At 44.6% G+C, this 21,413-nt stretch overlaps 1 protein-coding gene across 5 annotated transcripts in view; it reads right to left on the bottom strand.

Moving 5' to 3' along the window:
* The window catches only part of KIF1A (kinesin family member 1A), a 416,621-nt gene that overhangs the window by 232,678 nt on the left and 162,530 nt on the right, over positions 1-21,413 (bottom strand). For all 5 annotated transcript variants that reach the window (XM_029616880.1, XM_029616879.1, XM_029616878.1 and 2 more), the window contains 4 exons: positions 18,962-19,097; positions 6,957-6,959; positions 4,679-4,847; positions 1,564-1,654 (listed from right to left, as the gene is read on the bottom strand). In XM_029616880.1, coding sequence (XP_029472740.1) covers positions 1,564-1,654; positions 4,679-4,847; positions 6,957-6,959; positions 18,962-19,097 — 399 coding nt within the window. The remainder of the gene's footprint in view (positions 1-1,563; positions 1,655-4,678; positions 4,848-6,956; positions 6,960-18,961; positions 19,098-21,413) is intronic.

The raw sequence follows: 21,413 nt of genomic DNA on the forward strand, positions 1-21,413 counted from the left end.
GAAAGCAAGTGTTGCTTACCAGTAACAGCTGTTCTCCTAGGACAGTAGGATGTTAGTCCTCATGAAACCCACCCGCCACCCCGCGGAGTTGGGTATGTATACGTTTTTACTTTTATTTTAGTTTCACTTGCGCTTTTAGCTATAAGACGAGACTCAGGGAGACACATGTGGTTCACAGGGATAATTGCAGGCTGAGCATGCTCAGTGCACTCAATGTGTCAGTGTCAGTCAAAGCTTTGTAGAAACTTTGACAGAAAAGTTTTCCATATAGGGCTCCATCCTTTGATGTCATCCATATGTGAGAACTAACATCCTGCTGTCCTGTGAGAACACCTGTTACAGGTAAGCAACACTTGCTAAAGTAATTGTTTTTGTTTGAGCTCATTGATTGGAAAGCTTATGTCTCAGCTCTCCAGTATTTGAAATGCTTCCACTGATATAGTGACATGAGGCAGCTTAGTACAAAATAAAGTACTCTAAAACAGAAATGTAAAGTAGTCGCTGGTGGCTTATAGCAGTATTGCAAATGCTCTTAACCTGAAAAATGTTGAAAACAGGCTAAAGTTTCAAGGGGAACCATAAACTTATGAGAATAACTTTTAAAAAGCTGCACGCATGCACACCCATATACGCATATATATGGTTACGCCAAAATCTTCTCCTGTCTTTTATAATCTGCACGTAAATGATATGCCTGGGTTATAAAATATGTGCAAATGTACCCAGAAACCAAAAATGCACAAATATATATTGTACTTTTCTGGATAATTTCCGACTTATCCAGCTAAATAGCGGCTTTGCAGCTACTTAGCTGGATAAGTCTGAAAAGTGCTATTTATCTAGTTAAATCAGATAACCAGATAAGTCTTCAATAGTGCTACTTATCTGGATAAGTAGCTCTATTTGAGACTTATCCAGCAAACCGACTTAGCCAGAAAAGTAGCACTTTTCAGACTTAGCCAGATATGTGGCATGCAACTAATTTACCCACATATTTTTACTTCTAACTTTAAAAATATATGCGTGGAGAGTTCACCCACATAATTTACATACATTTACACATTTACAACCCCCTTCCCGGAAGTAGGGTTTTGCGCATGTAAGTTGGGAAATTTTCTAACATTCGCGGGCAATGTAATTACCAGTGTTACCAATTAGTCTTCCAGTTCAACTACTCCATCTGTGGTTCACCTAGCTCTTCAGTCTCCACTCCCCCCATTTCACCCAGACCCCCTGACTTAGTCAGTATTTCACTTTTAAAATGTTTGCAATCACTTACTCTAGATAAAGAGCAGGTGTAAATATACCCAAGGAAGCTGCCAAATTTACACATGTAAATCACATATAAAATAGCAACTTACACATGTAAATGTTGGCCCCTGCCTGGGAATGCCCCTGGACCACCACTCGTGCACCCTTGTGCATATATGTTGTAGGTTTCTAAAATAGCATCTACATGAGTAGATGCTATTTACACGCATATATGCTGCTTTTTCTGTGCACAACTTTTGAAAACTCAGCTTTCTGCTTGTAATGAAAACTGATTCTAGAAATATCACTCACATTCTGCACATGGTAGAATCCAAGAGGAGGACCCCGGCCAGTGTTTTTCAAGGGCTCTGTGGAGAAAGCTTCATCATGACGGTGGATAAAGCTATCAAAAGAAATGTAGTTGTTAAAATAGTTCTGGAATATCATTACAATAATAAAATTAGCATGATGCACAAGTGAAATCAGAGTGCTTCAGTTTGGAATCCAGTGATACAGCTCGATAAGAGTAACTCAGGACTATATGATTTAACTAAATTGTCCTTAAAGCCAGCAAGGCTTGGGTTCTTCTATAGGAAATCTGGGCCATTGTTGAAGCACTAGAGACTGGGGTTTCACTGATGAAGCAGTATGTGAGAAATAGAGGACTTTATGAGTTTTATTATAATTCTGTGACTTTTTGTCTTTTATTTTGCTATGTTTGTTAATATTTTATGAACATTGGTTTTGTAACTGCCTTGCACATTGTAGAGCGAGGTATATACATCTTTTAAAATAATAAAATAAATGCTGCAAATGCTTTTTTCTAATGAAGAGGGACACTATAAAAGAAAACACTGGACCAAATAATTAAGGAAACTGCATTTCCTTCCCACACAAACAGGGTGAGCTTTCCAGAGCATGGTGGTATGTTTAAAGAGTATCCTTTAGGTCAGGATTCTCAAACTTCAGTCTTTCAAGGCCACAAACAAATCTGGTTTTCAGGCCACCCTAAATTAATAGTTATGCCAATAAGTTGCATAGAGAGGCTTTAATTTATGCATAATGTATATATTTTGGTTATCCTGAAAAACAAACTTCCATGTGACACTCAATGATTGAAGTCCAACACATTTCTTTTTGTGTGAATAGATTGCCATGATTGCTACCTGCACAAAAGTGAAAAAGGAAGCTTCAAAAGGAGAGAGAAAAAGCAGGGAATAGAAGTAATTTGAAAGTTATTTAGCAGTCTATGTGAAATGATTTGGTTTTATAAGTGCAGAAGCTCATGAACCGTGTAATGCAAGTAAACCTATAATCACAGCTGACCATATGGGGCCTAGGCACTAAAATGCGTGCTAAGTTTATATTTGGTTGTATGAGCCTCAAGTTTGGCATGCTTACTAAAATTCTGCTGAATGGATTATGCACTAATTATTTATTTATTTATTTTTTAGGTTTTTATATACCGGAAGTTCCTGTATACAATACATATCACTCCGGTTCACAATTAACAGAGAAAACTATCGCCGGGAAGGCGGTTTACATGGAACATACATGGAACATGGAACATATCGAATAAACTATAGTAAAGTACAATCTAATTTAAAACAACTGAAATAAACTTAGGAAATAACTTGGTACTTCTCTCTTAATCTGGCTACAAGATTACTTGGTGTTCTACAAAACATTTTTAACCACATATGGGGGGGGGGGGGGGTGGGGGTTGGCAGGATTGGAAAATATTGTGTGTAGATTACATTTTCTAATCTACACGTGTTATTTTCCATACCAACAGAAAAAGCAGGTTAAAAAATTAAGTACCCATAGCAGTGGCGTGAGTTTAAATTAAGGACCTCCATATAACAGTTTTGGAAAAGGCCTCCAGAGCAGGGGAGTCCACCTCATCCAGGTTGCAAGTTAGCCCCCTTCTTTGTTGTGCCTCTCTCCCCTCACTGTAGGGGGCTGGTTGAGTGGAATTTACACCATTGACACATGGCAATTTTCAAAGGGAAAATCTGGGGCAAAGTCCACAGATAAAAAATACCTGTGGACTATTCACTAAAGTGGTGAAATGATCCCGACATGGAGTCATGTTTTGATTGCATCTGCTTCAGAGGGAACACACCACCATTTATGTATGGCATTCTTTAACTGGTCCTCAATCTTTGGAGTGACCTCGTCTTGCTCTTTACCATTACTTATTCTGATAAAAAGTAACAAGAGGACACTCCAAGGATTGAGGACCTATTAAAGAATTCCATGCACAAGGAAATTTGTTTCCTCTGAAGCAGACACGACTGAATCATAGTTCCCTGTCAGGGTAGTTTCAACTGCGCATTTGGATTACAGCTATGTGGTGGTTTTATATGCAAGTTAAATGTAATATATAAAACGTGAAAATTCAAGATTTTTGAACTCTATTAACAAAAACTGGAAAGGACTGATGATTATAATTAGTGAGCCATGCTGATAGTCAGTCATATGCGGCTCGATTTATGATGTCCTCTACTATTAAAGAACCAGGAAGGCAATGCAAGTGTAATGGTTTAAGTTTCTTCCAAGCGTTCTGGGATTTTTGGTTTGGTTATATTACATGGTTCTAAAAACATTCAATCCATAACAAAGCTGAGGCACAAGCAGGCCGATACAGTACACTGTTAACCGGCATTTGGACGCACGTTTTTGACGAGCTAGCTTTACCCCTTATTCAGTAAGGGGTAATAGCACGTTGAAAACGCGCGTTCAACCCCCCCGAGACAAATAGTGCCCACAACATGCAAATGCATGTTGATGGCCCTATTAGTCATTCCCGCTCGATACAGTAAGTAAAATGTGCAGCCAATCTGCACATTTTACTTTAAGAAATTAGCGCCTACCCAAAGGTAGGCGTTAATTTCTGCCGGCGCCTGGGAACTACGCAGAAAAGCAGTAAAAACTGCTTTTCTGTGCACCCTCCGACTTAATATCATGGCGATATTAAGTCGGAGATCCCAAAAGTTAAAAAAAGTTAAAAATTTAAAAAAAAAAATAAATTTAAAATGGGCCCGCAGCTCGCGGGTTGAAAACTGGACGCTCAATTTTGCCGGCATCCGGTTTCCGAACCCGTGGCTGTCAGCGGGTTTGAGAACCGACGCCGGCAAAATTGAGCGTCGGCTGTCAAACTCGCTGACAGCCGCTGCTCCTGTCCACAAAGAGGCGCTAGGGATGCACTAGTGTCCCTAGCACCTCTTTTTACCACGGGCCCTAATTTAAATAAATTAACTTACTGAATCGCGCGCACAGGAGAGTGGCCTGTGTGCACGCCGCTCTCCCGCGATTTTTACTGTATCGGCCCGAAAGATTGTTAGGTCTATGCAGAGAAATTACAGCAATGTTGCCTGTGCTTTACCATGTCTATTAATTAAGGAAGTAGAAGTAATTCACTTACTTGAACTGGCAAAAGATATCAGCATACTCTGCTGAGATACTGGAAGCCTGGAGAACAGTCACTCGAAAAGTGAAAATGCTTCCAAGTTTCAAGTGTTCCAGAGCCATATCTACAGGTCCATCTAGGGCATTCTTGTCTGGACTGTCTAAGAGTAGCTCTTCAGGGGTTACTATAGAAGATTTCAGAAAGTGAAGAAATAGATTGATCACAATATATTCATAAAGTTAAAACTAGGCATGATATGGGTGGCATAGTGGTTTAATGCAGAGGATCTGAGTTCAGTTCCCAGGTCAGTTCTTCTGCTCCCTAGGTCCTGGGTGAAGAGAGTCATTGTGCAACATCTAGTGGCCAGACTTAGGGTACATACTAGCTGAGTTCTGGAAGGAGTTATGGTTTGTGGCCCCCATCAGAGGACTGTTACTGCAAGGGCTAGATGGCTGGGCTAAGGTGATATGGGATGTAAAATAGGGAAATAAACCCTGCATAGTAGGGATGTGAATCGTGTGATCGATCGTCTTAACGATCGATTTTGGCTGGGGGGGGGGGGGGAATCTGATCGTCATGGTTTTTTTTGTTAAAAAATCGTAAATCGGGGGAGGGGGAAAACCGGCACACCAAAACAACCCTAAAACCCATCCCGAACCTTTAAAACAAATCCTCCACCCTCCCGAACCCCCCCAAAATGTTTTAAATTACCTGGGGACCAGTGGGGGGTCCCGGCGCGATATCCCACTCGCGGGCCACGGCTGCGTTAATAGAAATGGCGCCGGTGACCCTTTGCCCTTACCATATGACAGGGCAAAGGTAGCGCCGGCGCCATTTTGGTTCCTGTCACCCGACGTCACGAGTGCAGGAGATCGCTCCCGGACCCCCGCTGGACCCCCAGGGACTTTTGGCCAGCTTGGGGGGGCTCCTGACCCCCACAAGACTTGCCAAAAGTCCAGCGGGGGTCCGGGAGCGACCTCCTGCACTCAGGCCGTATTGCCAATATTCAAAATGGCGCCGGCGCTACCTTTGCCCTCACTATGTCAGCGACCCGTAGCGCCGGCGCCATTTTGAATATTGGCAATACGGCCCGAGTGCAGGAGGTCTCTCCCGAACCCCCGCTGGACTTTTGGCAAGTCTTGTGGGGGTCACGAGGCCCCCCAAGCTGGCCAAAAGTCCCTGGGGGTCCAGCGGGGGTCCGGGAGCGATCTCCTGCACTCGTGACGTCGGGTGACAGGAACCAAAATGGCGCCGGCGCTACCTCTGCCCTGTCATATGGTAAGGGCAAAGGGCCACCGGCGCCATTTCTATTAACGCAGCCGTGGCCCGAGAGTGGGAGATCGCGCCGGGACCCCCCCACTGGACCCCAGGTAATTTAAAACATTGGGGGGGGGGGGGTTCGGGAGGGTGGGGGATTTGTTTTAAAGGGTCGGGGTGGATTTTAGGGTTGTTTTGGTGTGCCGGTTTTCCTGCCCTCCCCTGATTTACGATTTTTGACGATAAATCGGGGGAATTGCTATTGTATCGCGACTAACGATTTTTGACGATTTAAAATATATCTGAAGATTGTTTTAAATCATCAAAAAATGATTCACATCCCTGCTGCATAGTTGCAAATGAAGGCTAATAGTGATGGCCCAAAAGAGCAGGAGAAAACCGATGGGCCAAAGGAAAACACTAGGCATGATAATCAACCACAAAACAAAATCATTCTCGCTATGCAAATGCAGAAGCATACTGCATACAGTTTTAAGCATTTTTAAATACAATTTAGAAGCACAAAAATAACCTTTATGGTTCATTCCTTTTTATTTAAAATTAAGGGGAAAAACCTATTTAAGGAAGGAATGGGAGGGAACAATGAATCTTCATCCAAATGAGAGAGATGTTTGGCTGAACTTCCTCTGATGCAGATAATCAAACCAGGGCTCAACATTTGGAGAGGGTGTATTTCCCATGCCAACAAAAAGCAAAACGACAAAAAAAAAAAAAAAAAATCTCACTCGACAGTGGATTCATAGGGAGGGTAATTTTATAACTGTGCAGTTAGGCATAGAGTTAATGTCTGTGTGTACCTTTTACATGAAGACTTTACCCTGAATTTTCAAAACTATTATAAGTAACCCCATAAGTTTGCTTTGGAAATTCCTATATAAATGGACTGGTACACATTCAAATCCACCCACGCAAAACTGTGAAGTGATTGATGGAAGAGGGAGGCTCAGCAGTGAAGGCTTTCGCCCTCTCCCCCCCCCCCCCAAACCGGAGACCCGGTCATACTGTCAGCCAGGACCGGCTGAGCTCAGGTAAAAAAAAAAAGTAAAAGCATGTGAAGATGAGCAGAAGGCAGAGAGTAGGGAGGTTTCATTCCCCTATTCCTTAGTGTGAGTGGTTGGCATTGTCCTTTTCCCCTCTCACTTCTCTGAGGAGTTTAGTGAGGTGCGGAGGCAGTGCAGGCGCAGTGAGATGAGCAACCTCTGGCTAGGCCCCACTCCCAAGCTTGATTGTGCTGTGTGGTAGGCTGTGGCAGCACTTTTGCATGCTTGTTTGCGTGCATGATTGCCCCGTGGCAGTGTGGTGATGTAGATGCACACGTGCACACCTTTTGGTGCACATAAGGTCACAGCATATATGTGCAACTTCTGTTTTGCTGCACCTGTTTGAGACTGAGTGCCTCCCTAAGCGTGCACGAGAATGGTAACTTTAATACCGACGTGCGGGCGCACTTGACCGCCCATTTGCCTGCTCACGCACATGGATGCAGCAGTTTTATAACATACGCGTGTTATAAAATCTGTGAAACGTACGTGTGTGCATTATTTTAGAATGGCACGCACATGTGCGTGCAAATGGCAACTTGAGCATGTAAGTGGGGGAGATTTTAGTAGATACGTGCGTTGACGCAATTACCAGTTTCCCCAGTTCGCTCCCAGTTCACCCCAGAAAAGAATAGCCTTCTTAAACCCCCTAGCTAATTTGCCTCCCTTTTACTCTATTAACCCCGACCCTTAAATTCCCGTTGACTAGTCTTTTTTTTTTGTTACATGACTTACACACCGTCTATAGCAGAAGTAAAGTTACGCGGTAGGAGATCCTGGCGCGCACTAGTGCGTGTAATATTTACACGTTGACTTCATTTCACAGAAATGGTCTGCCCATGCCCTGCCCAGACCTCAACCACGCATCGCCCTTTTTGGGGGAAAACTTGTGCGCATACCGGGAGATATGTGCATACTCGCACAGTTTTTAAAATCTGCACGCTGCGCGCCTGGCCGAGTCACGCACATATCTCCCAGCTTTGGCGCTTGTAGGGCTTTTAAAATCTACCTGTAATCATCTACCTGAGTGCGCACTGAGCACCTGTCTGAGCGTGTACTGAGTGCCTGTCTGAACACATATTGAGTGCCTATTTGAGTGCCTACTGAGAGTGTACTGAACGCGCGCTAAGCACCTACTTGAGCGCGTGCTGAATGCCTACCTGAGCGTTTACGGAGCATCTAATTGAGTGCCTATGGAGCACTGACGAGCATGTAGTGAGTGTTGACTTGAGCAAGGACTGAGTGCTGACTAGAGCACATACTGAGTGCCAACTTGGGCGCATAGCATACTGAGCGCCTACCTGAGTGCGTATTGACTTGAGAGCATGCTTTGCACCTACTAGAGCGCATACTGGGCACCTACTTGAAAGTGAGTGTGCTGTGACACTGCTTGAACACGTTTTTTATTTGAGTGTGCACAAATGAAGCGAGGTGATAGGGCATCGTGACAAATGAGTCTAAGTGCCTAGCGATATGCGCTGCTTGCCATATAAAGGCAAAACAGCCAAGGATTTCTGTGAGTTTATGCCAGCGCTGTCTGGTTGCTGGGCCATCCTTTCATTCGGGGGGGGGGGGGGGGGGCTGGAACTGAAGGCGACTCATTGTGGGTGTCCTCTTCTTCAGGTGACCCTAGGATGGAAATGTCTTCAGGAGATGTTTGATCTGAGGGCATCAGATCTGAGGGCATCAAATTGAGGCCTATAGGGTCTATAGGGTCTGGTATAAGCCATCCTCTTTTCCAAAGTAGGATTTTCCAGGGAGTACATACCCACTAGTTGTTACCATGTGCAAGAACCGCAGTACAGGAGTCCCTGATCATTTGCAGGAGGATGTGGATACATATGTTTCTGGTGAAGATGTGGGTTTCTCCCCTCTGGTTGAAGGGGAAATCCCTCCAGATTTGGAACCACATAGAAGTCTGCTCCATTTCTTTTCTGCTGATGAGATACCAAGTCTGCTATCTCAGACTGAAGCCGCTTGTAACTGGTGTTGACTCTATGGGTGCGCAAAAGATAGATTCCTTTTAGGTCACCCTACACAATCATCATTTCTTTCTCCTCATGGATGCAATTCAAGAGCTGATTGCCTTTTATGGTATGATCCAGAAGCAAGCCTTTAGGGGAACATTCTTTGCCGGATGGTACCCCTTTGAACAGTTATGTTTTCTGAAGGTGTAAGTGCTGGTGTGTTCTGTGTCTGAGCAGACCAACCTTCCGTTAGAAGGAGGGACAGTTCTAAAAGATGCTTAGGATAAGAGAATTGAAGTTATCCTTATGCAGGTCTTGAGACCATGGCAATGAATTTGAAAATTGCTTCTTTTTGATCACTGTTGGCTTGGGTGAATCTATGTCTTTCTCAGGAATCTGAGGGAGCGGGGTCAAATAGCGGAGCATTGTTGCAACCAGTGCCTTCTTAGTTAATGTGGGCTGTGATTTGAGAGCTGCTAGATATCAATGGTGACTGCGAAATTGGCAGGCAGATACAATTTCTAAGACCAGTCTCACAAGGTTATCCTTTAAGGGTTCCTTATTTATTTGAAAGCGAGTTGGAGAACAGGTCCCTCATTTGCCTGAGGATTAGAAGTCAGTTTTGCATCCTTTTGGGGCAAGAGGCGGAGCTAGAGGCTTCAGCTGTTGTCGTCCCTACAGGGGAGTGACTCTTCAGAAAGCTCATCCTCTTGGTAAGTCTCAGTCCTTCTGATCCAGAAAACCTTGGAAGAAGGAGGGCTTTGGGAGCAGAGCACCTCATTTGTCTTGCCGTTATCAGAGCTGGGTTCGGATCATGTCGGTACAATGTGTCCTGGAAGTGTTGAGAGAAGGCTATGCTCTGGAGTTTTTTCTTCATATACCTGCGGATGACTTGTGGTCTCACCTTGTGTTGCGTTCATGCCTGTTCTCGCCCTCGCTCCACCCTCTCTACCTTGGTGGCAACTCCCTTCTGGTCTGACAGACAGATGCTGCTGCGGCTTCTCCTCGCCGCTTCTCCCCGGAATCCCCGGGATGTCCTGACGCTGCAGATCTGCCATGTTCCTGATGACGTAAGGGTGTGCGCGCGCGCGCTCAAGAGTTTGTCCCGGCAAGGGCGCGAATCTTGGGGGCGTCCCCCCGTAGTGACGTCATCCGCTTCCACCTTAAAAGGTCTTTGCTTGCAACTACGAATTGAGTTAGCAAGGGGGAATTCTTCTCTCTGCTGCTCTGCCTCCACAAACTTACCTAGGGTATCCGCTCCTTGGGGGCCCCGCTCTCTCTTCTTGATTTCAGATTGCTAAGACGGGATCCGGTACGCTGAATACTCAGAAGACTCCTTACTGCCTGGAAGCGATCGCAGACGTGAACACTGTGAATTCTATTACAGATAGGAACCGGTACTCGCTCCACGAGGGCCTATGTTCCTAATCTCTGAAGACTCTCTTTTGTCTAAGACGTTATCGCAGGTACGGAGATCGTGAGATTATTGCAGATTGCCCATGTTCCTAAAACCCTTCAAAAACTCTCTTCTATCTCAGAAGCTATCGCATACCTATATCTGGTGCATTACTATTTCATATTGCAGATAGGAACCGGTACTTACTCCATGAGGACCTATGTTCCTAAAACCCTCCAAAGACTCTCTTCTATTCCAGAAGCCATCTCATACACAGATATTGTGAGTTCTTATTCCAGACTGCATATAGGAACCAGTACTCGCCTACGGCTCCTGTTCCTGAATATACTGAAGACTCTCTGTTGCATAGAAGCCATTACAGATATCTACAATTGTGAGTGTATCATCTACTACTGGTTATGTATCCAGCAGCATACCCTGTCTATTCACTACCTATAGTCTCTCTCTACAGCTCAGCAACCCAGAGATCGCAATTCCAGTATCTGAGGGACTTCAGCCCTACCGTGCACATCAGCTCACTACTGCCACCTTTGGTGGTTCTACTTCTTGTCTAATAAAGAACTATCTGTGTTTGTCTCCATATTCCAGCCTAGCCGGTGGTCCCTCTTGGGATATCCTCCTGGGGGCGCTGTCATCTGCCATCGGCCCAAGGATTCACCAATTTACATTAAAGTGCTCATTCCTTACACTACTAGAGCGGTATCATTACAGACTGCCACTCTGTAGGGAGCCAACCCATAACAGATCACTAACTCCATCTACGGAGTACAACGGACTGCTGGCTACTCTCCTCGGGGGAGCAGATTCCATAACAGATTGCTACTCCTACTCTCTGGAGGAACAGATCTACTTCAGGTTGCTAACTCCTCTCCTCTGGAGGAGCTGATTCCTAACAGTCTGCTAACTCCTCCCCTCTGGGGAAGCAGATCCATAACAGATTGCTACTCCTCCCCTCGGGAGGAGCTAATAGATAACAGATTGCTAGCTCCTCCCCTCTGGGGGAGCAGATCGATAACACCTTGTAACTCCCTACAGAAAAGGGAGGCAGTGGAGACTTCTTTAAGGAGGCTCAGATTGCAAGAAAATACGGGACACTGTTCCATAAGTGATATTTGCAGGTGACTCATTTCCATATGGAAACTATGCGCTATAACAATGGCAGTGCAATTGGGAATTTTCCCATCTCTAGATCTGATGGAGGCATTTCTACATATTGGCATTTGTCTGGAACATCAACGGTTCCTGCGGTGTGCTGTTCTGGAACGTCATATCAGTTTCAAGCTCTGCCCTTCCGGCTGGCCACTGCGCTCAGGACCTTCTCTAAGGTCATGGTGGTGATCTGGAGGGGCAGCATCTTGGTTCCCCATATCTGCATTGGAAGAGAATCACCTGGCTTCTCGCATGTCAAGAGCGAGTCTGAGTGATGAACTTTGCCAGGAGCACCTTATAGCTGCCTCAGACTCTGGAGTATCTTGGCATCTGTGTTTTTTCCTAGTAGGGCTGAGTGTTTCGGCCAGGGAGTTGCATTCAAAAGTTAATTGCTCTAGTTCAGACACTGGGAAAGTCTATTCACCCGACAGTGTGACGTTATTTACATGTCCTGGGTTTGATGGCAGCCATGTTGGGGGTTTCCCCTGGGTGAGGGCGCACATGCGGCCTCTTCAGCGCAACTTCCCGGTGGGGTCCACAGTCTCAGGACTACATGGTGAGGCTTCTCTTGGAGGTGAGTGTCCACTTACAATGGCAGTTGCAAGCGGATCTTCTCAGGAAGGGTGTTTCCTTGGAGACACCAGAATGGTAGCACAGATCGCTGGGGCACTGAGGAGCTTCAATCAGTTGGAAACACGTGCATTTCACCTCGTGTGCTTGTGATTTGTCAAGCTTTTAGAGGTTCAGGATAATGTCGGACAATGCGCCCATGGTGACGTACATCTTTCCTCAAACCAGAACCAAGAGCCCTCAGGTGTCAGAGCAAATGGATGCACTCATGGAATGGGCAGAGCAACATCTTCTGGACATATCCATATTCTACATTGCTGGAAAGGATAATGTAAGGGCTGTCATTCTCAGTGGTCGGAGCTTGGTCCCTGGAGAGTGGAAGTTGTTGGTCGAGGCCTTTCTGCTCATGGTTGTGTGCTAGGGGTTACCCTTCTGGATTTGCTGACTTCAGCCAATGCGAAGTTCCAAGGTCCTTCAGTCACAAGCAGGATCCAAAACTCTGCATATCAATGCTCTCATTCCAGAGGGGCTGCTGGTCGGAGAGTTATATCCCCTTCCCGCCATGGCCACTATTAGGCAGAGTTGTACGAAAGATCACAAGACAGACCTAAACACATATTTCTGGTGGCTTCAACTTGGCCCAGAGGCTATGCTATGCCGATCTGCAGAGGCTACTGGTTGGCAGTCCTCTCAAGCGGCCACCCTGACTGGATCTGTTGTGCAAAGAACCATTCCACATGACGATTCAGGTCAGTTTTGTCCTACAGCTATTGAAACGTGGTTATTCTGCAGTGCTTCCACCTTGCACTGGGCAGGGACATTTGTTTCTATGGTGCGAGGTTCTCAGCCTCTAAAAGTGGAAATGCCAATAATTTTTGAAAGTTTCATGTGGCAGCTCTAGCCTCTTCTAAGGGGGCTAGTTGATGGAGGGCTTTGGTCTTATCGTCCATCTGTATCTCAGTTCTTGAAGGGAGTTAAGAATTGTTGTCATCCCTGGTGGCTACCAATGCTCTTGTTGAATCTTAATCTGGTTCTGGATCCTTGGAAGCTCCTTCCTTTTGATCACTACGTAGCCTTTCCTTGAAGCTACTTTCCTTAAGGATATTTTTTTCTGTGTGTGACTCTGGGGGCAATGCAGTTCCAGACTATACATGTTGTTACTGAAAATGATTTTGAAGTTTCATTTGAATCAGTCTATTTCTCCTGCCCATGCTGGGCATAGAAACATAGAAAATAGACAATGATGACAGAAAAGGACCAATCAGTCCATCCAGTCTGCCCAGCAAGCTTATGTTAGCATCTGCTGTGCCATACAGGTCACCCCCATATTTAGTTTCACAAACCGTCAAAGTCAGGGCTCTTGTTGGTTGCTGTCTGAATACAATTTCCCGTTACCTCTTGAAGCAGAGAGCAATGTTGGAGTTGCATCAGAAGTTTCAGGCTTATTGGTTAAGGGTAGTAACTGCCACACGAGCAAGTTACCCCCATGCACTCTTTTCTTCATTTCCATTCTCTAACCTTTAGGGATCCACAGTGTTTATCCCATGCCCCTTTAAATTCTTTCACTGATTTAGTCTTCACCACCTCTTCCAGAAGGGCATTCCAGGCATCCACCATCCTCTCTGTGAAAAAATATTTCCTGACATTGGTTCCGAGTCTTCCTCCCTAGAGTTTCATTATGTGACCCCTAGTTCTACTGATTTTTTTTCCAACAGAAAAGGTTCGTCGATTGTGCATCATTAAAACCATTCAGGTATCTGAAGGTCTGTATCATATCCCCCCTGCACCTCCTCTCCTCCAGGGTATACATATTTAAGTTCTTCAATTTCTCCTCATTCTCCTTTCTCTGGATCGCCTCCATCTTGTCTCTGTCCCGTTTAAGATATGGTCTCCAAAACTGAACACAACATTCCAGGTGAGGCCTCACCAAAGACCTGTATAAGGGGATTATCACCTCCTTTTTCTTACTGGTTATTCTTCTCTCGATGCAGCCCAGCATTCTTCTGGCTTAAGCTATTGCCTTGTAGAGATGTGAATCGTGTGCCAGATCGTCTTAACGATCAGATTCGGCTGGGGGAGGGGGGGAACCTGATCGTTAAGATATGTGAATTGGAATCGTTTCCGATTCCAATTCACATCGCTAGGGAGGCCCGCGCCGCTAAAAAAAACCAAACCACCCGACCCTTTAAATCGACCCCCCCCTCCCGACCCCCCCAAAACCTTTTAAGATTACCTGGTGGTCCAGGGGGGCCTTGAGGAGAGATCCAGGGGGGTCTCGGGGAGAGGAGAGATCCACATCGCTAGGGATGCCCGACCCTTTAAATCGACCCCCCACCCTCCCGACCCTCCCGATCCAATTCACATCGCTAGGGAGGCCCCACCCTTTAAATCGACCCCCCCACCACCCTCCCGATCCAATTCACATCGCTAGGGAGGCCAGCGCCGCTAAAAAAACCCAAAAAAACACCCGACCCTTTAAATCGACCCCCCCTCCCGACCCCCCCCAAAACCTTTTAAGATTACCTGGTGGTCCAGGGGGGCCTCGGTGAGAGATCCAGGGGGGCCTTGGGGAGAGGAGAGATCCAGGGGGGCCTCGAGGAGAGATTTCGCGGCATCAGCTGTTCTAAAAAAATAGTGCCGATGCCCCTTTGCCCTTACCATGTGACAGGGTATCCGTGCCATTGGCCGGCCCCTGTCACATGGTAGGAGCACTGGATGGCCGGTGCCATCTTTAAAGATGGCGCCGGCCACTTTACTCATCACTTTACTCATCAGCCCCTATTATTATAATAGGGGCTGATGAGTAAAGTGGCCGGTGCCATCTATAAAGATGGCGCCGGCCATCCAGTGCTCCTGGTAAGGGCAAGGGGGCATCGGCGCCATTTTTTTTTTTTTAGAACAGCTGATGCCGCGAAATCTCTCCCCGAGGCCCCCCTGGATCTCTTCCCGAGGCCCCCCTGGACCTGTTCAAGCTTCCTTAAATCACATACCCCCTGGATCTCTTAAATCACATACCCCCTGTTCTGGATCTCTTAAATCACATACCCCCTGGATCTCTTAAATCACATACCCTGGATCTCTTAAATCACATACCCCCTGTTCAAGCTTCCTTAAATCACATACCCCCTGGATCTCTTCCCGAGGCCCCCCTGGACCTGTTCAAGCTTCCTTAAATCACATCTCATTCTCTGTACTCCTTCCAGCATTTCCACTCTGTTGCAGATCTTAGTATCATCCGCAAATAGACAAACTTTACCTTCTATCCCTTCCACAATGTTGTTCAAAATATATTGAACAGGACTGGACCCAACACCGATCCTTGTGGCACTCCACTTAACACTGTTCTCTCTTCAGAGTAGGTTCCATTTACCATCACATGCTATCTTCCAGAACTTTTACCATTTACCATCACATGCTATGCTCCAGAACTTCCTTCAGGAGCAATGGTTCTCCATACTACCCCTAAGTCCAGAATAAGAGCCCCCTGACTCAGCTTTGTTTATACGAATAATTGTTCTTCTGTCTCAAGCCTTTCCTTCCTTCCAGCAGTCTATGCTTCCAAGTTTAATTTCCCTGTTAAATGTAACTTTGTTTTTCATGTTCAACCTATTGTTTGGTTACTGTTCTTGGTTCAGTTCCCCAATTCGATGTAAACCGATCTGATATGGTCACCACCATGAAGGTCAGTATAGAAAAGTGTTAAATAAATAAATAAATAAATAAATAAATAAATAAATAATCTTCTATCTGTCAACCAGTTTGTAATCCATGCCACCATCTTGGCGTTCACTCCCAAGCTTCTCATTTTATTCTCAAGCCTCCTATGCAGAACTATATCAAAAGCTTTGCTGAAATCCAAGTAGATGACATCAAGCGCTCTTCCTCAATCCAATTCTTTAGTCACCCTATCAAAAAAATCAATCAGATTTTGTCTGGCAGGACCTTCTACTGGTGAATCTATGCTGCCTCGGGTCCAGCAATCCTCCTGACTGTAGATGGTTCACTATCCTTTCCTTTAGCAGAGTCTCCATTAATTTTCCCACCACCGAGGTACGGCTAACCGGCCTGTTGTTTCCGGTCTCCTCTCTGATCCCACTCTTGTGAAGTGGGACCTCTACCACTCTTCTCTAATCACTCAGCACCACTCCCGTTTCTAGGGATCTATTGAACAGGTCATGCAGTGGACCTGCCAGCACATCTCAGAGTTCCCTCAGTATCCTGGAATGAACCTCATCAGGCCCATGGCTTTGTCCACTTTCAGTTTTCCTAGCTCTTCCCATACATTCTCTTCTGTAAATGGAGTTTCATCTACTCTACCCCCATCCAGGGTCTTTTCAACCAGTGATGGTCCTTTTCCTGAGTCTTCTTTAGTGAGCATCGAACTGAAATATTTGTTTAATATTTCTGGCATTTCTTCATCTCTCTCCACATAGTGATCCTTGTCACCTTTCAATTTCACTATACCACTTCAGACCTTTCTTCTTTCTCTGATGTATCTGAAAAATGTTTTGTCACCTTGCTTTACCTCCATGACAATCCTTTCTTTCACCCAATGTTTTGCTTTCTTGATTACTTTCTTTGTTTCCCTCAGTTTCACCAGATATTCTTCCCTATGTTCTTCTTTTTGGGATCCTTTATATTTCTTGAACGCTGTTCTTTTTGCTTTTATTATGTCAGCTACCTCCTTTTAGAACCAGATTGGTTTCTTATTTCCCTTACTTTTGTTTACTTTTATAACATGTAGATTTGTTGCTTTCGTAATTGCTCCTTTTCATTTGACCCACTGTTGTTCCATCCTCTTCCATTTTCTCCCAGTCTTCTAGTTTTACCTCCAGGTTTGTCCCCATTTTGACAAAGTCTGTATTTTTGAAATGCAAAACTTGGGTCTTCATATAGCTTCTCCATATCTTATTTGTAATGTCAAACCATACCATTTGATGATCACTGGTGCTGAGGTGGGCACCCACCTGGACATTAGAGACATTATCCCTGTTAGTGAGCACTAGGTCAAGTATAACTCCCTCCCTCGTGGGTTCCATTACCATTTCTTTGAACAGAGCTCCTTGCAGGGCATCACTATCCCTCTGCTTCTGGTAGATTCCGCAGAAGGGATTCTTCAGTTTACGTTCGGCAGATTAAAGTCTGCAACAATCAACACTTCTCCCTTCTTTCCCACCTTTTGAATGTCTTTGACCAGTTCTTCCATTTGAGTTGGATGCCTGTGAACCACACCAGTAAAAACGGATACACCATCATCTTTTTTTAGAATGGCCCATAATGCTTCTTCTCTACTCCACATTCCTTGCAGTTCAGTTGCTTGGATATTGTTTTTGACATAAAAAGCTACTCCTCCCCCTTTTCTGTTCTCGCTGTCCTTCCTTAACAAGTTATAGCTTGGTATGGTCTCATCTCAATCACGAGAATCCATGAACCAACGTCCAAGTCCGCCTCCACCATTAAGGCCTGCAGGTCTGGGATTTTATTGCCCAAACTACGAGCATTTGTAGTCATAGCTTTCCAATAGAATAGAAATGAGAATAGAAATGAGAATAATTACTTGGCATAACTTGGCTGTTGTGCAACATCTGAGCTGATATTTGCAGGCTACTAAACATGTCTGCTCCATGGTGGAGGTAAACAAGGTGTACTGACAACATGGAAAAAGGATGTCATCACAGCTGCCTGAATGCTTTCTGAGATTCATTTGTCTAAATGACTTAGAGCCCATTCCACTATGATTCAGATGCTATTGTAGGCGGAGCCTTGAATATTGTCTCCAGCTGAGTTTTCCCAGGCAGCGATGTGGTCTTTCTTGCATACCTTCCCAAGCCTTCTGCTTGGCCGTTTGGGCTCTGCAGTGTGCTGCTTTTGCGCATGCAGTCTTAACTGGACCCTGGGCAGCCTCCTGCCCTGTTTGGGAGTAGCTTTGGTACATCCCACTTGTGGGGAATGGCCTGCCTGAGTGCAGAGGAAGGAGAAATTACTACTTACCTGACAATTTCCTTTCTTCTAAGGAGGACAAGCCAATCCCCGACCCATCCTCAGCTGCCAGTTTTTTGCCTTGGTTCGCTCTTTAGGTGTGGTCATTGCAGGCTGTTTTTCCTGCTATAGTGTTTTATCTGGTCCCTCAGTTTTGTGAATGTTAATTATTTGATCCGCACTCAGTGTTCTCTGTGGGTTGGAAGCATGAGTGATTGATTGTTAATAATCATTTCAGTATAATCAGTTTGTCCACAGTTTGGCTTTACCAGAGAATAAAAGCGGGCTGATGTCAGCTTTTAGTCTGTCTCGATCTGCTGGTAAATGTGCATAACCCACTTGTGGGGATGAGCCTGCCCTCCTTAGAGGAAAGGAAATTATCAGTAAGTAGCAATTTCTCCTTTTATGCACTTAAATGGCTCAGAAAATTCAGCCCAAAGTCCATTTTATTTTAGACATTGAGTTAAAGCTAGAAAGGGTTCCATTTTAGACATTTCTTATCATATGGACTTCCTTGAGACTATAGTCTATCCAGTTTTATTTCCATTTCTAAAATAAATTGTATGTTTTAATTGCACTGTGATGAAGGCAACTCTCTTTTGGTTCTTGTACTTTCTCATGGAAAACTCAAACTATGGGGCTTATATACTAAAGATTTCTCTCATTTTCTGTCTATAAGAAAAATGCTTAGTAAATGGTGCCCTATGTTTCACTTTCTGGATTTACTATGATGAAGGCCTTTCTGGGATGACCACACAATTCATTTTCGTGTACATATTTTTTGTACCAGTAGAGATCACATATAGGTAAATTAGATAATATAGCACATTGTTTCTTTTCAAGTTCATACAACATTTGTTACTCCCACCATCACCATATACTGTTCTGGCTTTCTAACCTGTGCAGGTGTTATTGTTGACTTCATCTGCCGAGGGTCCAATATCTGTGTTCTGTCCCTGCCCTTCAACAATTCGCAGTTCTTCCTGTGAAGTCCCTGAACGGGACAATCCTGTAGAGCATGATTCAGACTGGAACTGCAGAAAATCAAAATTAAATATATAGAAACATAGCCCCTTTAAATGTCTTATAAGATTAAAGTACATACACAATTATTTGGTTTAAAAACCTGTATTTGTTATTAACATAAAGGGATGTACATAATTGTAACATTCTGCACCTATATGTATTCTCTGTTACCTATTATGTGGAAGGGCATTATCTCTATCTGGTTGACTGTAAAGACTTAATGAAGACATTGAAAATTAAAAGAAAAAAATATATATATCACAGCAAATCTTGATGTTAAGTCTTCCCTTCCATGCATTAATAATGAATTAGACCATTATGTTTCCCCATCATCATCTCTTCATCACGTTTAATCTATGTTCGTTGTTATATCCATTGCACCCCTGTTCTATGTAAACCGACATAATGTGAGCTCTTCATGAATGCCGGTATAAAAAAAAACCTTAAATAAATAAATAAATAAAAGACTATACAAACTGCACATGATACTTCAAGTGAGAAGATCTTGAAGGTGAATTTTAAAAGCCTTGTGTGCTCAAAACCGGGATATATGTGTGCAAGTTGGGCCAACACGCACCGAGTGGATTTTAAAAGCCACCCGAGGACTTGCATATCTCCTGCTATACGCACAAGTAAAAAGTTTCTAGAAATGGGCAGAGAGTGGGCATGATTTTGATGATTTTGGTGAGGCAGAGGCATGTTAGTGCCTGGTCAAGAGATATGCTGTAAATACTTACATATTCTTGCGCGTGATGGGATCCCCTGCAATGTAAATTTACTTCTGCTATGGATGGCATGTAAGAAGTAAAACAAAAAAATATAGGCAGCAGGGTTTTAAGGGTCAGGGCTAACAGGGGGGAAGGATGGCTATTAAACGGGGGGGGGGGGGGGGGGGTGTTTGCAAGTTCTATCCGTAACTTGGGTGAACTAGGAATGAACTGGGAAAATGGCAAATGGCCAATGGTCCCCCACTTACGCGATACAAGTGTCATTTGTGCACATATGCACGTCCATTTAAAATTGCACATACATGTACATGCGTCCAGGCTATTTTATAACATATATGCATATACACACGAATGTTATAAAATGGTCGTGTTTCTGGACACGGGTTGACGAATGCACACACATGGATTTACGTGCGTAGGTGGGGTTACGTGCACCGGGCCTATTTTAGAAAGGCTGCTCATGCTCGCATTTACTCAGAGTTGTAAGTTTGACCTAAAATCTTCTCAACCCAATATGTATTTATTCTGCTCTAGGCACAGTTTCACATAAACGTCCTGGAGTTGTAGCCATGAGTTATACCCTTATGCCTTCCAATACTGCCTCTGCAACAAATCTTTGTGTATACAGACAGACAGCATAGGGACAATGTGCTTTCCAACACACAAGCACGCACAACATCTTAGCTGCTCTGCAAGGAAGCTGCGCAGCTCTACCCTTTGCCCTTGCTCACTCTACGCATCCTCGGGCCACTTATCTAAGAGACTTACTGAATGCACTAACAGACCTTCTCCATATAGGTTCCATCCTCTCGAATGGTCTCGGACTACATGGGTGGCGAGAAAAATCTTCTAGTGCTGAGGTCAACCGAACTTGCCCGCTGCGTCCGAATTGAACCATACGGTGCATAGATTCTACTCCCTACACATGTTTCCAATGCGTTCGCATAGACGCTTTTCTTCCATCAAGGGCCTCTTAAATGTGTCTCTTCTGCTGCCTCTCATAGCCAGCACTCTTCTAATGCTGAACCGGGATGGGGGTTCACTGTTCCTCAGACCCAGGTCCTGGCCGAGACCAGTATCCTTCCCATACTTCTCAATCTATCAAACCAGTAACTAATTCGCCTTCTCACCAGTCAGTCACAAATCGTAGACTCACTGATGTTCTCACATAAATCATACCATTCAAAATGGCATGATTTACCACATGACGCATACAAAAGGGTATTACCCTTTTTCTTTTTTCTACACCACTCTTTTCTCTTGCTCCCTCGGATTCTGCTCCCCAGACATCCTTCACATAGGTACACCTCTGTTCCAGTTGGTGTATCGTTTAGGAGTGGGGATACCCGATTAATGGTAAACCCCTTCTGAGTCAGCTTACCATGGATTATCCACTGATCAAGCCGCCTCTATTTTCACTAGTCATGGAATGGAACCTATATTTCGTGCTTATAAGTCTCATACGTTCTCCGTTCAAGCCTTTCCATTCTTCTCATTTCCCAGTTTGGCATGGGAAATTCTTTCCCTCATAAATGTTATTACTGCCAACAGGGTCAGTGAGTTACACACCTTGTTACATACTCATCCGACCCTGCG

This window comes from Rhinatrema bivittatum, chromosome 9, assembly GCF_901001135.1.
Source record: "Rhinatrema bivittatum chromosome 9, aRhiBiv1.1, whole genome shotgun sequence".
Lineage (NCBI taxonomy): Eukaryota > Metazoa > Chordata > Amphibia > Gymnophiona > Rhinatrematidae > Rhinatrema > Rhinatrema bivittatum.